This window comes from Ictidomys tridecemlineatus, chromosome 3, assembly GCF_052094955.1.
Source record: "Ictidomys tridecemlineatus isolate mIctTri1 chromosome 3, mIctTri1.hap1, whole genome shotgun sequence".
In the NCBI taxonomy this organism is placed as follows: Eukaryota; Metazoa; Chordata; class Mammalia; order Rodentia; family Sciuridae; genus Ictidomys; species Ictidomys tridecemlineatus.
Genome location: NC_135479.1, coordinates 16,383,153 through 16,404,547, shown reverse-complemented (window position 1 = coordinate 16,404,547; position 21,395 = coordinate 16,383,153). Strand labels below are relative to the sequence as shown.

Genomic DNA, 21,395 nt, shown 5'->3' with positions numbered 1-21,395 from the left:
GATGGAGGACGAAATCCAGGGCTGCGGGAGAACAGCGCGAGACAAGACCCCGGCACCCAAACACTGAGTTCAGGCCCGCAGTGAGGTCACAGCTCCTTATGAGGTGGGGCCCACCGGCTCGACCGCAGCGCTTTCCCGTCGGCGCCCAGACGGCGGCGAGCTCAGCCGCTTCCCCACCGCCCGCCCTAGAGCCTGGATGGTGGTGGAGGCGGCGGTGGCAGTGGCGGTGGCGGTGGCGGTGGCGGTGGCGGTGGCGGCGGCAGCCAGGGTCCAGAGCCTGCCTAGCTGGGTCCGCTAGGTGGGCGGAGCGTCGGATGTGGTCAGGTGACCTCGGGGGCGGGGCCGCGCTGCGCGGGAGCCGGGGAAGGAGGCGGAGCCAGGGCGCTGGGAGCAAGGGTCTTGAGGCGCCTGGGGGACACCCGCTTGTCGCCCAGAGCGAGCCTCAGCTTGAGGGAAGGAGGGCGGGGCAGTGCAGGGCAGCCAGGAGGGTCCTTGGGGTCGATGGAAGCAACGCTGAGGCGGTGTCCAGGCGAGGTTTGCTGAGGAGAGAGGAAGGCAGAACCTTGGAGCCTGAGGGAGGAGAACGAGATGTGAGGGAGGACACAGTAGAACATTAAAGGAGCTGGGTGAAGGAAGGTTCCAGAAAGGAAGGCGAGGCGCCCGAATGGGACAGTCAGAGGGGCAGAGTGACAAGGACTGGGACTAATCACGCGGTCCCTCAGAAAGTGGCTGTAGAAGGGTGGAGGACAGGGTCGCTGGGAAACTCCCTGCGCTTTCATCTCCGGGATGGTTTGCTCATTTGTTGACACGTTGACTTTCTTCTCAGAGTTGTTTGCCTCATAAAAACGGGGCCTATGGGACACCACCAGAGCATAGGTTCTTGCCCGAGGAGGAGGAGATTCACAAAATATTTTTAAGCAAATATGACAGACGGGAGTGATTAATGTGTGAACGTTCCTTGATGGCAATAGGTGCAACGAGGTTAGGTGTGCAATTGCTGTTATGGACATTTGCAAGGGAAAAGTGAGTGGGGCTCCTTGGAGGCTGGAGGTGCAGCATGAGTGAAAGAGGGGAAAGCACTCTGTAGTGGCATGTCTTACACAGTCTTCTGTAAACATGCCTTTCTTTTTCGCATTAAATCCTCATGACTCCACTTCCTCCTCAGTTACTGCTCTCGTTCCCTTGACAGCGAAACTTCATGAGAGAGTCTACTTTATGTCTGCTGTACCCATCCTCACCATCTTGTTCTCTCTCCAAGGGTGTTTTATGAGCCACCATCCAGAGGCTCCACTCAATCGCTCCGTGTCCTTTCTACCTTGCAAACCTAATGAGTCATTCAATACTTGTCTTGACCAATAGCACCTTTTACCACAATTGATTACTCTTTGAAGTACTTTCTTCACTTCAGGAGGCCCTAGAGTGATTCTTTCAGAAAGGACTTCAGGTCTGGTCTCCCTCTGTTCAGAACTCTTTCATGATTCCCACCCCTCCGGGATAGGAGCTTAAGTCCTTAGTATTATTAATGGGCCCTCCTTAATCTGCCTGCCTCCTCTGTTCTGTTTGCTGTTTCTGCTTCAGCTTCCAGTGTCTTCTACGGTTTTTGGATAGTGAGGCTTCTTTTTGCTCTAGGCCATTGTACTTGCTCTTCTTTCTGGCTGAAGCCTCTTTTCTGAGATATTCATAGGCTCCCTACCTCTGTTCCTCTACATTCAAGTTTGCCTCTCAGTCAAGTGTTCTTTGGCCACCCTTCTATTACCTGCATTTCTCCCTCTATATATTACTTCCTGTTCTTCTTCCCTTTACTTTTTTCTTATTAGTATTTATCACAGATAACTGACAAGTACAATATATTTTAATTTTTTTTTCTATTTTATCATCTCTCTCCTTGACTAGGATGTAAGCTCTTCTTGAGGCAGGATTTTTCCCCCATTTTGTTTACTGCTATATCCTCAGGCCCAGAAAGAGCTTAGCATAGTGAGCATTCGATAAATCTATGTTGAGTTTACAGATTGAGGAAAGAATGGATAGATGATTAAAGAACTCCCAGTCATCAACATCCTTCATTTTTCTCCTTTTTATTTTATTATTATTATATATACAATTGTGCTTGATACTATGAGAGATTATTCAAAGAATGATAAGTAACCAGTCCCAGTTCTTTTAGACTGGAGTTGATAGAAGAACTATACATGTGAAAATTAAAATCCAAATGATTAGTGTAACTTGAAGCGTGAGGACAGCAAGGATAGTGAAGACAGTATTGCTCTGACAAATAGTTTAAAGATTGAACTGATTAGAGAAGGTATAGAAGAGATTTCATAGAATGGGTTGCTGGGAGACCTGGATAGATTTCTAATGTCTTCTTGAGATGGGTATTGTTAATATGATTTCATTTTATTTTTAAACCTATTTTGCATTCCAGAGATAGTAGAAATATCACATTCAAAATTAATTACTATAGCACATTTCAGAAATAAATGCAAACAATTTAAAAGTGATGGGTCTCTATTTGACAGAATAATGATACTTCACAATATGAAAAAGACACTGATGGTTACAACTAGCATTGTAATATATAACATTACTAATAATGTAATAAATAGCTGTTCAGATGTGGCTCAAGATATGAGTAAAAAAAATTGTGACAATTTTGGGAATTTCCAGAAGTGTTGGATATTATTGTTGCATGATGTAAAATCCATGGTCTCAAGTGAAGCTAAAACATCTTTGGTTTGTAGTAGTATTGTTTTGAAGGCAATGTTATATAGTGCTGAAGAGCATGTGCTTTTGAGTTAGATTGCCTAAATTCAAATTCTGATTCCATTACTTGCTGGCTGTGTGGTCTTGGGAAATTTCATTTCTCTCCAAGTCTTTATTTTTCTCATCTGTAAAATAGGGATAATGGCAATTCCTTAAAGGACAATTGTGAAGAATAAATTAAATAATTAATGTCATAGTGTTTATCATAATGTTTAGCACATAGTAAGCATTTGTTAGCTGATGATTGCTGTTTCTGTAGTTCTACTCCTTAGGGTTTATTTGAATAAATATAATTGGATTTCTCTGCTTTTTGTGCCACTTGAGATGCATTTATTTACTTCTCTTTATACCACAAAGGGACTGGGTGCTCTCCTGTGATTTATAATCTAATAATTATAATAATCTAATAATTGCTTTTTTATGTCCATGTATCTGCAATGCTAGGTATTAAATCTTAAGTGAGTGTAACACTGAAGAGATAACTTCAGGTAGATAAATATAATTATAAATATAATTACTTAAATTTCCTAAATAGACATATGATTTTTTTTCTATTTCTGCAGGAAATCCTTTTGTACTGTTGCTCAATCATACTTGTTGATCAAGGCCTTTTAATCCTGAAGAGCAGAATTTATCTCTCAGCAGAAAGATGGAAACAAAAGAACATTTGTTCTGCCAGGTATTTGTTCAAGACAGTTTTTAAAGATTCCTTGTTTTCCCTGTATTTTTTTAGTTTATATTATTATACATCCATGATCATTAAGCAAATTTAGAGAGTAATAAAGTCCTCAGGAACCTGCCTAATATCTGAGATGATTTTTGAGCTCTTTTAGTGAACATATGTTGGACTGTCATCTAACAACCCAAGTAGTACCATACCAAGAGAATTTCTGTGGGGTGTAATGGGAATACCTTTTAATGTAGGGACCTGGATATTTCTTCAAGAGACCAAAGAATTTAAACTGTCTTCCAAAGTGGCTGTTACCATTTGCATTCCCACCAACGAAATGAGTTCCTTTTGTTCTTCCACTTTCTTGTTCATATTTGTTACTTATAGTGTTTGGGATTTTCACGTTTTTAAAATAGTGTCATTGAATTTTAAAATTATTTTAAAATTGGGCTGGGGATGTGGCTCAAGCGGTAGCACGCTCACCTGACATGCATGCGGCCCGGGTTCGATCCTCAGCACCACACACAAGCAAAGATGTTGTGTCCGCCGAAAACTAGAAAATAAATATTAAAAATTTTTTTCTCTCTCTCTCTTTAAAAATTATTTTAAAATTGGCAAATAATAATTGTGTATATTTAAGGGATACAAATTGGTGTTTTCAGCTGTGTATATGTAATTGAATGATTCTGTCAAGATCATTCCATTGTTTCCATCACCTCAGCAACTTATAAGAATATTAAAAATTTGTTCTTTCAGCCATTTTGAAATACACAATACATTATTAACAAGTGTTTTTACCATACAGTGCATCAGATCACTAAATTCTTCCAGTGTAACTGTAACTTTGTACTCTTTCGATCAATATTTTCGTTTTCCCCATCCCTCCCTCTTCTCCAGCCTGTGTTAAACAGCTTTTTACTATGTGTCTATGAGATCAGGGTTTTTATATTTTACATATAAGTGAGTTCATGCAGGGTTGTCTTTCTGTACCTGGCTTATTTCATGTAGCTTTCAGTCTTATCCATGGTGTTGGGTATGACAGAATTTCCTTCCTTTCAAGCCTGGATAGTATTCCATTGTGTTGATATACTGTAATTTTTTTTAATCTATTTGTCCATGGACACCAAGGTTGATTTTATATTGTGGCTATTGTGAATAATGTTAAAATCAATCTGGGAATGCAGGTATCTCTCTGACATATTATTTAGTTCCTCTGAATATATACCCAAAAGTGGACTTGCTGAATCATATGATAATTCTATTTTTAGTTTTTTGAGGAACCTTCATACTATTTTCCAAAAATGGCTATACCAATTAATGTTCCAACCAACAGTTTGTAAGGGTTTCCTTTTCTTCAGATCCTTGCCAATCCTTGATATTTTTTATCTTTTTGATAATAGCTATTCTAACAGGTGTGAAATAGTATCACTGGTTGTAATTTATTTGCATTTCACAATGATTAGAGATATTGAACATTTTCTTTCAAATCTGTTGGTCATTTGTACTTTTTTTTTTCAGTACTAGGGATTGAACCCAGGGTGTTTTTCCACTGAGCTACATTCCAAGACCTTTTATATTTTAACTTGAGATAGGATCTTGCTAAGTTGCTGGGGCTGACCTTGAATTTGCAGTTCTCCTGGTTCAGTCTTCTGAATTTCTGGGATTACAGGCATATGCTACTGCACCTGGTTTATACGTGTTTATTTTTGAGAATTGTCGGTTCAGATTCTTTGCCAACTTTTTAATTGGATTGTTTTCTTCATATGTTTAGGTTCCTTATATAGTTTGGATATTAACCCTTTATCAGGTGTATGGTTTGTAAATTTTTTTCCCACTCTGTGGATTGTGTCATCATGCTGTTGTCTCCTTTGCTGTGCAGAAGGTTTTTAGTTTCATGCAATCCTCTTCTTGTTTTACTTTTTTCCTTTTTTGGTGTTGGGGATCAAACCCAGGGCCTTATGCATGATAGGCAAGTGATCTACTACTGAGCTGTAGCCCAGTCCTTCATTCAGTCTTAGTAGTCAGTTTTTACTTTTATTATCTGTGCTTTCTGGGTCATATTAAAAAAAACCCCGCCATTACCAGTGCTGTGGCACTTTTCCCAAAGGTTTTCCTCTAGTAGCTTTGTAATTTATTTTACCCATTTTGAGTCAATTTTATATATTCAAATTAGACAAGTAGTGTCTAATTTCATTCTTTTCTTTTTTAATTTCATTCTTTTACATGTGGATATCCAGTTTTCCAACCACCATTTGTTGAAGACATTTCCCCATTGTATGTTCTTGCCACGCCTGTCAACAATCAGCTGACTGTAATACTTGAGTTATTTCTGAGTTTTTAATCCTATTCTAGTTTTTATGTTGTTTTGATTACTATAGCTTTATAATGCATTTTGAAATGAGGAAGTGTGATGGCTCTAACTTTGTTTTGCTTCAGATTGCTTTGGTTTTTTTGGGGTCTTTTCTGATTTAATACAAATTTTAGGATTTAAAATTTTTTTTGAAAAATGACATTGGAATTATCACAGGAATTACATCAAATATGCTTTGGATAGTATGGACGTTTTTATTTTTTAGTTGTAGATGAACACAATGTCTTTATTTTATTTATCCATGTGGTGCTGAGGATCAAACCCAGGGCCCCGAATGTGTGCGGTGAACACTCTACCACTGAGCCACAACCCAGTCCCTCAATGTCTTATAGTTTTCATTATTGGATTTTCACCATTCTGACAGGTGTGTAGTGGTATCTTGTTTTAATTTGCAATTTCCTGATGACAGTTGATGTTGAGCATCTTTTTATATGCGTATTTGCTATCTTTACATTTTCTTTGTGAAGTATTTGTACAGATCATTTACCCTTTTAAAAATAGGTTGTTCTTTTCTGATTGCTGTTTCAAGAGTCTTTTGTATATTTTGGATATTAGTCCTTTATGAGGTATGTTCTTTGCAAATGTTTTCTCCCAGTATTTATCCTCTCCTTCTTATGATAGGTTTGTTCATAGAGCAAAATATTTAAATTTTAATGGAGTCAAGTTGATTAGTTATTTCTTTCATGGATCATGCCTTTGATTTATATTTAATTTTTATGATTAAAACTATTGCTTTGTAAAGCATATGGTAAATATTTTCAATCTGATGCCTTAATAACTAGATTCAGGTATTGTTAAATATAGTAATGAATGCCATGTATTTTAGAGGTTCATAATGCACTGAGGAAAACTGATGATATTTAAAGTAGGTCATCTGAAATAATAATGCACTAATGAATAAAATCCTTTTTAACAAAATTCCCTTTGGTAGCATTATTTGAGAATAAATACTGATCTAACATGAATTATTGGACCCAGAATGTTGCATTTGATGTATAGGTACAAAGAGAACATGGATAATTGTGACTCTTGATTGTTCACAGGAAGAAGAAAATATTGGCTTATCAGTTAATAACTCTAATTCTTCTGGAACCAACTTTCGAACAAGAAACATTGAAAACAAGAAATACATCAAATTTTCTAAAATAGTGGAGAACAAAGTTTCACCTGAAATTAGAGGTTATAACCCAGAACATAAAAATGTGTAAGTTAAAAATGCTGATCTTAACTTTAATGAATTATGCTTTTGTTAGTGCCAAACATATAGTTTATGTTGCTTATTTGAGGCCATTCTTTCAGGAGCATAGCTTTAACTCTTAAATAGCAATTCTTATATTCTTTGCTCACTTCTGTCACAACTATATGGAAGTCTGTTATCTATCATAGAATACCAGTTAGAAGAGAGCAATTATCAAAATTATCAATGTATCTGTAAGTTTATCTTTTTTTTTTCCTTGTGATGCTGGGGATTGAACCCAGGGCCTTGAACATGTGAAGCAAACACTCTACCAACTAAGCTATATCCCCAGACCATATAAATTTATCTTAGGGGGCTGGGGATGTGACTCAAGTGGTAGCACACTTGCCTGGCATGGGTGCAGCCCAGGTTTGATACTCAGCACCACATACAAACAATGATGTTGTGTCTGCCGAAAACTAAAAAATAAATATTAAAAAAGATTTATCTTAAAGATAATTTAGGAAGGAAATTAAAGTGTTCTTCTATCTGAGCTTGGGTTACTGGTTTCCATAAAATTAAACCATTTGAATATTTGTTAATTCTTTTTTTTGTATATTTCATTGCCTTAGTTACCTTTTGTTAGTTACAAAAGAAGCTCTAGCCTTTCACATATATGCAGGATAAATAATGCTTATTTTTAATATTTTTTTATTTCTTACATGGCAATAGTGGAGTGCATTACATTCATAACTATCCATTCACAGCACAATTTTTCGTAACTCTGAAAGTATGTTCACGCCAAATTATGCCATTATACATGAGCTCTCTATTTTTTTGCATTATAATTCTTAATACACCTTTATACCACAGTTTATCCATATCTCTGTTTAAAAGATTGGAATAGAAAACTTGCTTCTTGTATAAAGAAGAAAGCTCTGAGAAAACATTCTGGATATATCTCACTTTATCTTTGTCCACCTATATGCTTGTCTTACCAATTGGTGAAGTTGGAAATTATCTGAGCATTGTGATTAAAGAGGCACTTAAACCCAAATCTCCTCTACTTACCATAAGTTTGTATTTCTACTTTATTTAATCTAACATTTTTATCATGATTTCTGTTAGATGGCAAAAGCAAGTCAATTGTTTCCAGAAGATCACAATAGAACTTGTTATCTAATAAGGAGTAGAAGGTAGGGGGAATGTCCCTTACCTTGTTTCTTTAGCATTGTTCGAAGTAGGTTAGCACCTTGGAGACACATGCCCCAAAGGAATGGAATACAGGACAAATATTTTAAAACTATTCATTATTTATACCAAACCATCTCTATTCCATAAGATGTTGGAGCAGCTCAAAATTTAAAAACATACTTAAAAAAGAAGATGAAACACCACAATCATGTAGTAGAGTGGAAGCCATGATTGAACCAGTTATAGGAAGACTCAGTTTCAGGAGGGATATATAGGGAAGAGGTGGCAGAGACAAAGCAGCAGTAGACTCTAGGCTGTGACCCATTAATGGTCGTGAAATTAATGGTCATGAAATCAGTTTAGAAAGTCACTACTAGTTGCTAGGCATGGTTGTACATTCTTGTAATCCTAGCAACTTGGGAGGCTGATGCAGAAAGATCACAAGTTCAAGGCCAGCCTCAATAACTTACTGAGAACCTAAACATCTTAGTGAGATCCTGTCTCAAAATGAAGAAGGGCTGGGGATGTAGCTCAGTGGTTAAGCACCCCTGAGTTCAATACTCATTACCAAAAAAAAAAAAAAAAAACCAGAAAACAAAACCAAAAAAACCCCAAACCAACCCCCAAACTACACAAACAACAATAACAACAACAACAAAAACCCAGACATACAAAAAGAAAGTCACTACTGTTTTTTTCTTTTTGAGGAAATAGTTTAGAACTGACTACATTAGTACTTTTCACATAATATGGATAAGTATTGTTTTGTGGAATAGTTTGTTATTATATATTCTCTTTCTGTACTGTTTCTCAATAGAAAATTTATGTTAGCCTATTTATTTTCAAAATAGTTGAAAGTCATTGCCTATGGGACCAGAGGTTTGTAGAGGGGACTAAGTAAGATAGGTAATTTCTATTTCAGGATAGGAATTTGGGGGATTGGATTTAAAAGGGAAACAGAAGCCGGGGTATCCTGGCGCATGCCTCTAATCCTAGCAACTCAGGAGGCTCAGGCAGGAGAACTGTGAGTTTAAAGCCAGCCTCAGCAAAAGTGAGGCACTAAGCAACTCAGTGAGACCCTGTCTCTAAATAAAATACAAAGTACAGCTGGGGATGTGGCTCAATGGTTGAGTGCCCCTGAGTTCAACCCCCAACACTCCCCTCCCCATAAATAAATAAATAAATAAAATAAAATAAATTAAAAAAAATAAAAGGGATACAGAGTCCAAAGGGCAAAGTATCTGCTGGATGTATGATAAAATTTTCTCTTATTTTACAAGTTTGTTTAGGACTAAATTTACCTAAAACTATTAAATATATAACTTAGTCATTATCCTGTGTATTACCTAGGCAGGTCTTGCTCTAAAAAGAAGGAACCATTTCTGAAAAAACTTTTAGTTTTGTGAACAAGGAAGAGTAAGATATTACTCCAAGTATGAGGAGCTGTAACTAAGTTGATGTGAATACTGGACAGGAGCAAATCTATGGGGTTTGCCATAGTAAGTCCCAATTTGTCTGCATGTTAGAATTATGTGGGTATTTTTTAAAACTTCAATATCAGACCACACCCAAACACTTAAACCAATATTTGGGAATGGGACATAAGTATTAGTGTTTTCTGAAGCTCTCCAGGTAATTACAATGTGGAGAAAACAAGTTTGGAATCTAGTTCAGCCTGGAATCATTCCTAGTCAACAGTGTTTAAAGAACACAAAAATAATTTTATGTTTGTCCTTGAAATTTAGATATATCCTGAATTATCTGAAGTAAAACTATGTAGTTTTCTAAGAGCATTGGTCTTATCTCTTCCAGTTTGATTCAGGCTAATTGTATTTATCTTTTTCTAGTTTATGTGATGTTTGTGTTGTGAAAATTCTTTGCAGTACAATAGGAAGTGGAAATAAGAAATAAAAGTAACAAGAAAGCAAATTATTAAAAGGCATTTCAGCTTCTAGTGCCCAGACTTTAGCCTTGAAATACCACTTCTTATTAAAAGGCTCTTTGGAGATGTGGCCAATTTCAGGTAGAGAAAATATACAGAGAGGCCCAGAACATTTGACTTCTACAGATAAGAAAAGTAAGGAAGAATGTTACCAGTGATACATCAGGAGGACTTAAGTGCCTACTTGAAGAAGCTCCTGCCTTTTTCCACTGAAGATGAGAAAATTAGAGCATCAATAAAGAACAATTTTTACATGGATTAAACTACATCAAATATACTTAAATTCATGTATTCAAAATTATACAGAGATGTCGCGACCCCTTGCCCGCAAGGAAGACGCAACTCGGGAATCTTCTTTCAGCGGTTTATTCAGGCCCTTGATATTTCTTCTACTGATTCCTCGGATGCCCCTCCCAGCCTTAATATAGCATCCCAAGCCCCAATGCGAAGCTGCCACGTAGAACTTTCTCATAGGGTGCTGAAAAGCCATGCGCCAACTCTCCCAAATAAGGAGTTGTTTGTCACAAACCACAGCGGAGCCAGCGCCATCTTGTAATGGCAACCATAATCTGCATAAACGGCAGAGGCGGCTCACCACACAGAGAGTCAATTGGACATTATGTACTTCCTGAAGGAAAAAACACCACTTAAAAAACCAAGTGGTTTTGTACTTCCCCCTAAAAAATTAAACATTAATATGATCAAACTTTAGAATCCTATGATCATGATGAAACTGCCAGCAAAGTCCAGATTGGAAAATCTATGGGACAAATGACATCATCTTCATCATTTTCATCATTGTTGAAAAATGAAAGGAGAAGCTATAGATAAAAGGAGATTTAAGACAGATTAGCCAACTATAACCTGGGGACTTTATTGAATCTGATGCAAATTGTTGAAACAGTTTATATTGTTTAAGTGACAACCGGAAACTTGAACTCTGATTATCTTACTTTATGATATTTAGAAATGTCTGTTAATATTTCAGGGGTCATAATAGCATTTTATTATGTTTATTATAGGAAAAAACCTAATGTATTTTATGGAGATATATATTTGAAATCTTTACAGATGAGACTGGATGCAGTGGCACAGCCTGTAATCCCAACTACCTGGGAGTTGGAAGGTGGTTCATAAGTTTGAGGCCAGCCTTGGCCATTTAGCAAGACCTTGTTTCAAAATTAAAAAAATGAAAAAGTATGGGGATTTAGCTTAGTAATAGTGTGTCTTTAGGTTCAGTCACCAGTACTCCTCCCCAAAAGATCTTTGTAATGAAATAAAATGAGGGGCTGGGGATGTGGCTCAAGCGGTAGCGCGCTCGCCTAGCATGCGTGCGGCCCGGGTTCGATCCTCAGCAGCACCACATACCAACAAAGATGTTGTGTCCGCCAAGAACTAAGAAAAAATGAATAAATGTTAAAATTCTCTCTCTCTCTCTCTGTCCCCCTCTGTCTCTCACTCTCTCTTTAAAAAAAAAAAAAAGAAATAATATGATACTGGGATTTATCTCAAAATAATAAAGGATAAGAACAGGGGTAAAGTTATAGATGGAAAAAGACTGGCCATTAGTGAAGCTGGGTGATAGTTACATGTGGGGGATCATTACATTATTCTGTCTATTTTGGTTTATGTTTGAAAATTTCCATAATTAAATGTTGAAAAGAAGGAAAGAGGAAGAAAAGCAATCTAGGAGTTATTCTGATTTCTGTGTGATTTAGGTATAAAACATCAGTATTCCTATGTAGAGAAGAAAAATCCTCTGATTTTTCAGGAGCAAAAAAGTTCAAGAGAAAGAAAAGTTTACAAGTACAACTGCACAGTACAAGAACTGAGGTAAATATTTGGAAATTTTCCTTTCACCTTCAAATATTTGTCCTTGGGCCTCAAACATTCTTGTGTATTTTAAGTCCAAGTTTTAAAATGTCACTATTTTAAGTGTTACTTCTCCTTCCTCTTCCTCTCTTTTTCCTAAGTCACTTTTCTACCCCTTTTTAAAAAATTTATGATTTTGAGTCAGGGCCTTGCTAAGTTTCTAAGGTTGGCTTTGAACTTGTGATCCTCCTGCTCCAGCCTCTGTCTTTTTTTTTCCTTCTTCTTTTTTTTTGAGTTGGAGTCCCATGTTGCCCTGGCTAGAGTTGATTCTGCCTCAGCTTCCTGACTTTAGGAGTGCATCATCATGCTTTGTTTTCCCTCTTTTTTAAAAAAATAAGATAAGATATCCTTTCAGAAGGTGATGAAAATTTGCCCTTTTTTTCTCCATTAAACCAGTTTTTAGTTTTAAACCTGTGACCTCTGCTGACATTTCTGCTATTTAAAAAATGAGCCTAGTGTTTCTTGGTTTGTGGCAGTATAACCTTAGTCTCTGCCTTCATCTTCACATGGGTCTTTATGGCCTTCTCTCCTCTATCTCAAATTTCCCTCTTCCTTACTTTTGTGAACATATCCATTATTGGATATCTCATTTCAAGACCCTTAACTTACATCTACAAAGAATTTTTCTCCAAATAAGGTTATATTCACAGGTTCCAGAGATTAGAACATTGACATATCTTTTTGTGGAGGCATCATTCAACTTCCTATATTTGATTATTTTTAAAAGTTTATTTCTATTCCAATTTCATTCAGAGCTTTTTAAATAAAATCATTCTTTTTAGATATTCATGACAGTAGAGTGTATTTTGACATATTACACATACCTGGAGTGTAAATTCTAACTAGGATCCCATTCTTCTGGTTTTACATGATATGGAGATTCACTGTGACGTATTTATGTATGAACAAAGAAAAATATGTCTGATTCATTCTATTGTCTTTCCTATTCTTATCCCCGCTCCCTTCCCTTCATTCCCCTTTGTCCAATCCAATGAATTTCTATTCTTCCTCCTCCTCTCCTTGTTTGTGTGTTAGCATCTGTATATCAGAGAGAACATTCAACCTTTGTCTTTTGGGAATTGGCTTATTTCACTTAGCACGATAGTCTCCAGCTCCATCCATTTACTGGCAAAAGTCATAAAATTCTTCTTTATGACTGAGTAGTATTTCATTGTGTATATATACCACATTTTCTTTATCCATTCATCTATTGAGGGGCACCAAGGTTGGTTTCATAGTTTATCTATTGTGAATTGAACTGCTATAAATTTTGATGTGACTGTGTCACTGTAGTATGCTGACTTTAAGTCCTTTTGGATTTAAACCAAGGAGTGGGATAATTGGGTCAAATGATTATTCTATTCTAAGTTTTTTGAGGAATCTTGACTGCTTTCCAGAGTAGTTGCACCACCTTTCAGTCCACCAGCAATATATGACTGTACCTTTTTCCCTACATCCTCACCAACATTTTATTTTCATTTGTATTCTTGATAATTGCTCTTCTGACTGGAGTGAAATGGATTCTCAATATAGTTTTAATTTGCATTTATCTAATTGCTAGAGATGATGAATCTTTTTTTAATATATTTGTTTACCATTCTTATGTCTTCTATGAAATGCTTTGGCAGTAACTTGAAGAACTTTAAAGTAACCCTGTGACCTTGCTATGCATCCATTGCTCATTAATAACTACATCCTAATAATACCCATTCTCCTCATGATTCCTCAGGTTCACATTACTGTTCCACTAGGGCAAGGCACTGCTTGTGTCCCCTGTTTCCCAGATGAGTTCAATCATTCTCTTTTTAGTGTGAACAAGAGAGGCATATTTCAGTTAACATGTTTGGCTAGAAGTAGCCATAAAAAGTGTGCAGCCATACAGCTAGTGGCTGCCCTGCAAGCATCTCAGTTGTTTTTCACAAATCATAATCCATCTTCTTTCAGCCCTGGTAGCAATTTCTCTAGAAGACATTTTCAGAGATTCCTTGGAGATCTTCTCTGTCTTGGGCTCCCACCTCCGGCAAATGCATGATGATGGCAAGAATTGTTTCTGGGACATAGTTGTCAATCTTGATCAATTAGACTATGATAAATGAGAGTTTCCACTGCTAAGAAGTAGAAAAATGACATTTTTTTTCTAAAGAAAGCTGCTACATCAAGGGGGTATCATTTCCTGATGCCCAGTGTTCTCCCTGTGCTTCTTTCAGCACCTGGGTAGCACGGAAGCATAGGGCTCCTAAGCATAGGAGGAACCTGGAAATGGATCTGAAGAATGGCAGACTCCCCATACTAACTCCTACATTTACTTTTTATTTTTCTATTTTGATATTTGTTGTGCTTCCTAAATCTGAGGTTGAATGCCTTTCCTCAGTTTTGTGAAATTTGGGTTCATTATCTGTTAAGAGAATTTCTTCTCCCTTAATCTTTTACTGTCCTTCTGATTCTTGTTAGATGTATATTAGACCTTATGATTCTGTTCTTCATGTTCTTTCACATTTGTATTAACTCTATGTTACTATAATAAAATACCTGAGAAATTAACTTATAAATTGAAAAAGCTTTATTTTGTCCTATGTTTCTGGAATTTTCAGTCCAAGATCAATGGCTCCATTCTTTGGGCCTCTGATGGGGCAGAAATATGTATATATGTAATGGCAGGAATATGTTGCAGAGCAAACCACAACCCTCATGAGCTAAGAAGCAGAAAGTGAGACAGAGACTAGGATTCCATAGTCCCTTTGAAGTCATGCTTCCAGTGATCTAAAGGCCTGTCATGGAGTTCTACCTCTTAAAGCTTCTACTACCTCCAGACTTAGCCCAGGGACCAAGTCTTTAACATAGCAACCCATTAAACTATAGCAAGATTACTTCACATTGTTTTTATCTATTTCTCTTTTTCTTTCTTGTATTTTGTAATTTTTCCTTATGTACTTTGTGGTACACTTGTTCTTCATCCACCTGAATTTAATTTGCAGTTTAGCCTTCCCATTGAGATTTTTAAAAAATATTTTTTTTAGTTGTTGATAGACCTTTATTTTATTATATGCGATGCTGAGAGTCAAACCCAATGCCTCACACATGCCAGGCAAGTGCACTACTGCTGAGCCCCAGAACCAGCCCCCTATTGAGATTTTTATGTTTATTTTTTTTTTAGTTGTAGGTGGACACAATACCTTTATTTTATTTTTTACATGGTGCTGAGGATTGAACCCAGAGCCTCACACATGCTAGGCAAATGCTCTACCACTGAGCCACAATCCCAGCCTCCCCATTGAGATTTTAATTTCAGTTATTTTATTTTTTAGTTCTAAAAGTTTTATTTGGTGATTTTAAAAATCTGCCTTAAATCATATTCTTTGCTCCTTTTCCTTAGTTACTTCACTATGGTTGTCTGATAAAGATTGGTATCTGATAAATATATAAAATCTTCGGGAATCTAAATCTGTCATTTTGTATGATTCTCATTTATATTAACTGTGTCCTTGAACATTTTATATTTTTTTCATTCTTTCACATATACTTGATCTACATTTATGGGAGTCTCATGATAAATCTCTGAACCTCCAAGAGAATTTTTTTGAGAATTTATATTTGCTTCTGCCCTGCACTTCATAACTGTTACATGTCTGGGATCACTTTAAATGAATTTTTTAAATTTCTATTTTTCTGGCCCGCATATTTAGTGTAAATTTGAATTCAGAATTTGTGTGTGCCTGGAGACATGGCTATAACTGATGAGGAGAAATGGTCTTTCTTCTTCTCTTTCTATTTTCCAGCCCAGAGTTGAGACAGAAAGAAACCATACTTGGTATACTCCTCCAGTGAAGGTAAGTTTTTTCCTAGCCTACTCTTGCTGAGAACATTGATTTGAAGATTTTGGGATCTCAGTACCAATTTCTATCAATCTTTTGTGGCTTGAGTTTGTTTTCTATATTCTGAGTAGTCTTTGAAACTCAAGGTTATAGGTTCCATGTAAAATTGAAGACATCTATAATTGAGTCCTCCTTTTCTAAAGTGGTACTTTTCTATTTATCTAGCTGTTTGTCTCTTAAATCATGTTTGTATATGGATAATTTACTCAATCATGACAATAATTACCTGTGTCATTTGAATAACTGTGTTGATTCTTCACATTATTTTGTTCCTGTAGTTAAAATCTGTTTATGTAGCCTAGTCTGGTGGCTGAGTCATGTTGTTCTCACTATACCATAGGTTTTCCTTGTGCTATAAAATTCATGACTGCAAATTGACAGAATATGAATTAGAAGGCAATTAGTGAACACCATATAGTTTATTTAAAAATTTAGCATATATGAAATGCAATTTAATTACAGAAAGCAATTTTACATCAGAAGCATAGCTAGGTGAGAAGCTCAAGTTATGATTATCCTTTAAGAGGTTCATTTTCTAAGAGTGATGGATTACTAGGGTTATCTCAGGCACCAATGTACTTGCTTTTGGACCTAGATTGCCTCTCCCTCTCTGAAGCTGTCAAAGGAGGAGATGACCAGGAAAGAAAGCACTTTATGCCAGTTGCCGAATCAGTACCATGTTCCCAAGACTTCATTACCTCTTTATACATCTTCCTCATTTATTTGGTATTTAAATTATTGTATTCTATTCCTTAACTATTGCTTCAAGATTGGGTTTTTTATTTTCCAGAGTTATCTGTCTCTTTTGCATACGTAATGTCAAATAGTTTGTGCAAATTAAGAGACTGTGCTCTTAGGATCAAGTAGAGATAAGAGCACTGTACTTGGGATTGGAAGACTTAAATTGAGTACTAATTGACATCATGTTTTAGTTTAGGCTCTTGTAAAATTCACTTTACATTTCTGGGCCTCATTTTCCACTTCTGTACAAGAATCTTGTATTATATACACTCTTAATATTTCTTCTAATACTGATGATATATGATTTATTTATTTATAATAGTATCAAAGGAATCATCTTTTCCAGACATTTTTACTGACAGGTGATGAGATCTTTAATTCTTTGGCTGTTTAAAGATTTAATTATTTTTTTAGTTGTTGATGAACCTTTATTTTTTATTTATTCATTTATATGTGGTGCTAAGAATTGAACCCAGTGCTTCATGCATTCTAGGCAAGTGGTCTACCACTGAGCTACAACCTAGCCCCTAAAGATGTTTTTATTTGCCTTATTATAACAACTTTCTTAAAAAATTGCTGTGACTTATAATAGGAAAAATTGGACCACAATGAAAGAATAGGGTCTACTTACTGACTAGGATCAGTAAATTCTGTTCCTTACAAATACAGTGTGTAAAAGAAACAAGGTGGGAATTCTAGGGAAAGAATATGAAACTCTATCACTTGAAAATTCTTTGGAAAAGATTCTTATGATGAAAAAGAGAGAGAGGGAGGGAGTGAGGAAGAGAGAGAGAAAGGGAGGGAGGAAGGGAGGAAGAGAGAGAGGAAGGGAGGGAGGGGGAGAGAGAGAAGGAGGGAGGGGAGAGAAGCAGATAGATATGAATCTCAGGCTATTGATAGATTTGCTAATATTTAAAAATTTTTTTTTAGTTGTAGATGAACTCAATACCTTTAATTAATTAATTAACTAATTAAATGTGGTGCTGAGAATCGAACCCAGTGCTTCACATGTGCTAGGCAAGCACTCTACCACTAAGCCACAACCCCAGAACTGGTTTGCTAATATTTTAAAATGTGGTTTTATATAATTGTATTTGCTGCTTTCTAATGTGGGTGTTTCTTTGACAGGGAAAAGAAATTACATTCTAACCTCTCTCTGACATTATATGAAGAAATACCTCAAGGACATTTTTATGCAGAAGAATTAAGTGGTAAAAAGAAGTTCTAGAATTACTTGAATAAATTTCCTGATTATATGCTCTTTCAGCAGTTAGTGCCTATTTTTCCATTCCCAGTGGCTTATGATATCAACTGATATTACATTATATGATAAATGCTGCAGGCCCTAAGAAAACAAAAGTAGATAGTTTAGTCCATAAATATCTTTTGCTCTGTTGATTTAACTGGAATATTCTCATCAGCACCTTTTAAAAAATTATTATTATTATTTTTAGTTGTCAATGGGCCTTTATTTTATTTACTTATATGTGATGCTGAGACTCAAACCCAGTGCCTCACGCATGCTAGGCAAGTGCTCTACCGCTAAGCTACAGCCTAACCCTTATCAGTACCTTTATGCTCAGGGGTATTCTACCCTTTACTCCTTCTTGACATTAACCTCTAACTTGGGCTTCTTCTTTGTATTTATGGAGTAATTTGGCATAGTTTTCTTTCATTCTTAACTCTGCTCATTGTATTAGCTTAGTGTCCAAGTAGATAACCCCTGTGCCGCTCTAGCTTCCCACCTCTATTTCTCTGACCAGAAATCATGGCTGCAAATCATAATGGTCATCATGTTGAAATCTAGACTTTCATGACTTGTTCTCTGTTCACAATCTCTTACACTCTTAGCTCTTTTTATTTACAATTTCATTTCCTTGACCTCTGTATTTGGTGCACCAATATGATTTCTAGCCCTAGCTACTTTTTTTTTTTTTTTTTAACCACAGTTGGCATTCCTTTAAGTTTTGGCCAGAGCTCTCTCTCCTATTTCCTTTGGTGCCTATTTCAAATAGTCATTTCTTTCCTCAAATCCTCAACCCTATCACACCTATTTGTTAAAATTTAAAAACCCTTTTATTTAATTAAAATATTAAAATTTGCTTCTCTGAAATATATGAAAGTGGATATTTTCTCCCCCATTTATTTTTGTTCTTAAAAATTTTTATTATGGTAAAAATGTTTAGCATGAGATTTGCCTTCTTAACAGTTTTAAGTAAAATACAGTATTGTTATCTATAGGGACAAAATTGTACAGCAGAGCTCTAGAACTTATTTATTTTGTGTAAATTTTTGTTTTGTTTATTGCTATATTGCTCAGGCTTACCTTGAATTTGTGATCCCCTGCTTCAGTATGAAGAGTAACTAAAATTTTATATCCATGCTTAACAACTTCCTGCTTTCTCCTCCCACAATGTTCCTGGCAACCACAGTTCTATTCTTGGCTTCATGAGTTTGATTGTTTTAGACATCTTATGCAAGTAGAATCACACAGTGTTTGTCCTTCTATGACTGGCTCATTATCTCACATAATGTCCTCCAGGCTCATCCATGTTATTGTGTATTACAGGATTTTCTTCTTTTTAAAGGCTGAATAATATTTCATTATGTGTATATACTACACTTTTTTTCCTTTAAATCCACTCATCTTTTGGTGGACATTCAGGCTGTTTCAACATCTTGGCTATTGTGAGAAGTGCTGCCATGAACATGGAAATGCTAATATGTCTCTTTGAGATTCTGACTTCAGTTCCTTTGAATTAATATCCCAAAGTGGGATTGCTGTTTTTCACTTCTAATTTGGGTTCTTTTTTTTTTTTTTGCTTCCACAGGATCTTTTCTTTACCAATTTTATACTCTTTACTTTTCAGAGAAGCGTCTTCAGTTATTCCATTTTTTTTTGCTTCCCATTTCACTGAAATCTGGCTTCATGTCCAGTATTCCAGTAAAACTTTTATTATTAATAAAGTCACTGTTGTAATTTAAAAGATCTTTCTTTTGTATTTAGTGCTGTTTCCTGAAAATAAAATGTAGTAGTTACTGAACTATACCAAATTTAGTTCACCAGATTTTTTTTGGATATCCTATTCTGAAGTAGGAGCGGAAACCAAAGAATGAAGAGTGTTGCCTCAGTTCAATAAATGATATTGATATGCAAGCAGTCTATGATACCAAGATATTTGGTTGAGGTAGATACTGAGTGCTATGAGAGCACAGAGGAAGTATTTAAAATTTCCAGGGAATCTTAAGGAAACTTTTTCCTATGTGATCTTTGCATGACTTTTCTGACAATTTCTCACTGTCTCCAGATATATCTAAATAAATCAAGAGCTAAATTTTAAAGTAGAGAATCTGAGAAACAAATGTTTACTCCCCTTCTTTTAATGATTATTTCTTTCAAGAGAGTAGGGGGAATAAGGATATTTACTCTTTTGAATTAACTAACTAAATGTTTTATTATGTGTGTGCAGAACTTCTTAAAGCCTGTAAAATTTTTAGTAAAATTCGAAGTGGTAAGATTTATGTGAACGATCTGCCAATGGTCCTTGGTACCTTGAAGATTTCTATAAGTGATTCAGAAATGCTACAGGCACTAAAGACTATTGATATCAATGGTAAGTTTTTTTCTTTTCTGTATTAATTTAAGCTGGTCATATTGTAAGTTATATGAAAGCTAATCTTTAAAATGTTATAAAACATAATTTTTGTCACATGTTCTAAAACATTAAAAACATTATCTGATTATAATGGGTCAATAATTTTTTAATAAAAATTGGGCCTCAGGTACACATAATTTTACTGATTTCCATATTGGATTATAATATATTCTCATTATTGGTCTATGGATGGTTTACTTAATCATATTTAGTTGTGCAGTGGTATTCAATAATATAATAAATATCTGACCTGACCACCCAAAATGAAAACTAGGACCTTGATAATAAACTTTCACCTATACATAAAATTTATTAAATAACCCATTCTTTTTTCCCCAACCTGATGTAAGCATTTTTTTGAGTCCTATGCTTATTATTTTCTTGCTTTTCTTTTTACATAGTTTTATTGTTATGGATATATATATATTTCTGTAAAATAGATAAGAATTATAACTTTTTGTTTTTGAAACTTTAGTAAAAAATTTATCATAATGTAGGAATCTTTTGGGGCTTTTTCAGTTATTAGATGACTAAGATTATTCATATGTTTTCATGCTTCTTTTAATTTGTTTAGTCATTTGCATAATATTGTGTGAATATGTCACATTTTATCCATCTACTCTCTCATTGATGAGCATTGAGTTTCTTTCTAAGTTTTTGCTACTGTGAAAAATATTTGCCATGAGAGGTTTCCTGATATGTATGTACTAGGGTTATTCTTGGGTATATACTTATAAGTAGAGTTACTAAACTGTAGGTATATAATTAATGCCATACTGTTGTCCAAAGAAGTTGTACCACTTTATATATTCACTAGTAAGTAATATACCCAAGTAAGATATCCTGTGGATCCACTTTTCAATATTTGGTGTGTTTAAACTTTTTTTTTAAAAAATATTTATTAAGCTGTAGTTGAACACATAGTATTTTTATTTTTTTATATGGTGCTGAGAATTGAACCCAGTGCCTCACACTTGCGAGGCAAGCACTTTACCACTGAGCTACTGTCCCAGCTCCATGTTTAAACTTTTTTAAAATTGGTTTTCTTAATATACATTATTTTATTTTATTTTGGTACTGGGGATTTAACCCAGGGGCCCTTAACCACTGAAATACATCCCCAACCCTTTATTATTTTTT

At 35.6% G+C, this 21,395-nt stretch overlaps 1 protein-coding gene across 1 annotated transcript in view; it reads left to right on the top strand.

Annotated features, from left to right (window-relative positions):
• The first annotated feature begins 1,116 nt into the window (after positions 1–1,116).
• The window catches only part of LOC101967290 (EF-hand calcium-binding domain-containing protein 13), a 125,734-nt gene continuing 105,455 nt past the window's right edge, over positions 1,117–21,395 (top strand). Inside the window, exons 1-7 of the mRNA XM_078040988.1 lie at positions 1,117–1,224; positions 6,845–7,005; positions 11,833–11,947; positions 15,763–15,813; positions 16,454–16,584; positions 17,728–17,810; positions 20,070–20,213. Coding sequence (XP_077897114.1) covers positions 1,117–1,224; positions 6,845–7,005; positions 11,833–11,947; positions 15,763–15,813; positions 16,454–16,584; positions 17,728–17,810; positions 20,070–20,213 — 793 coding nt within the window. The remainder of the gene's footprint in view (positions 1,225–6,844; positions 7,006–11,832; positions 11,948–15,762; positions 15,814–16,453; positions 16,585–17,727; positions 17,811–20,069; positions 20,214–21,395) is intronic.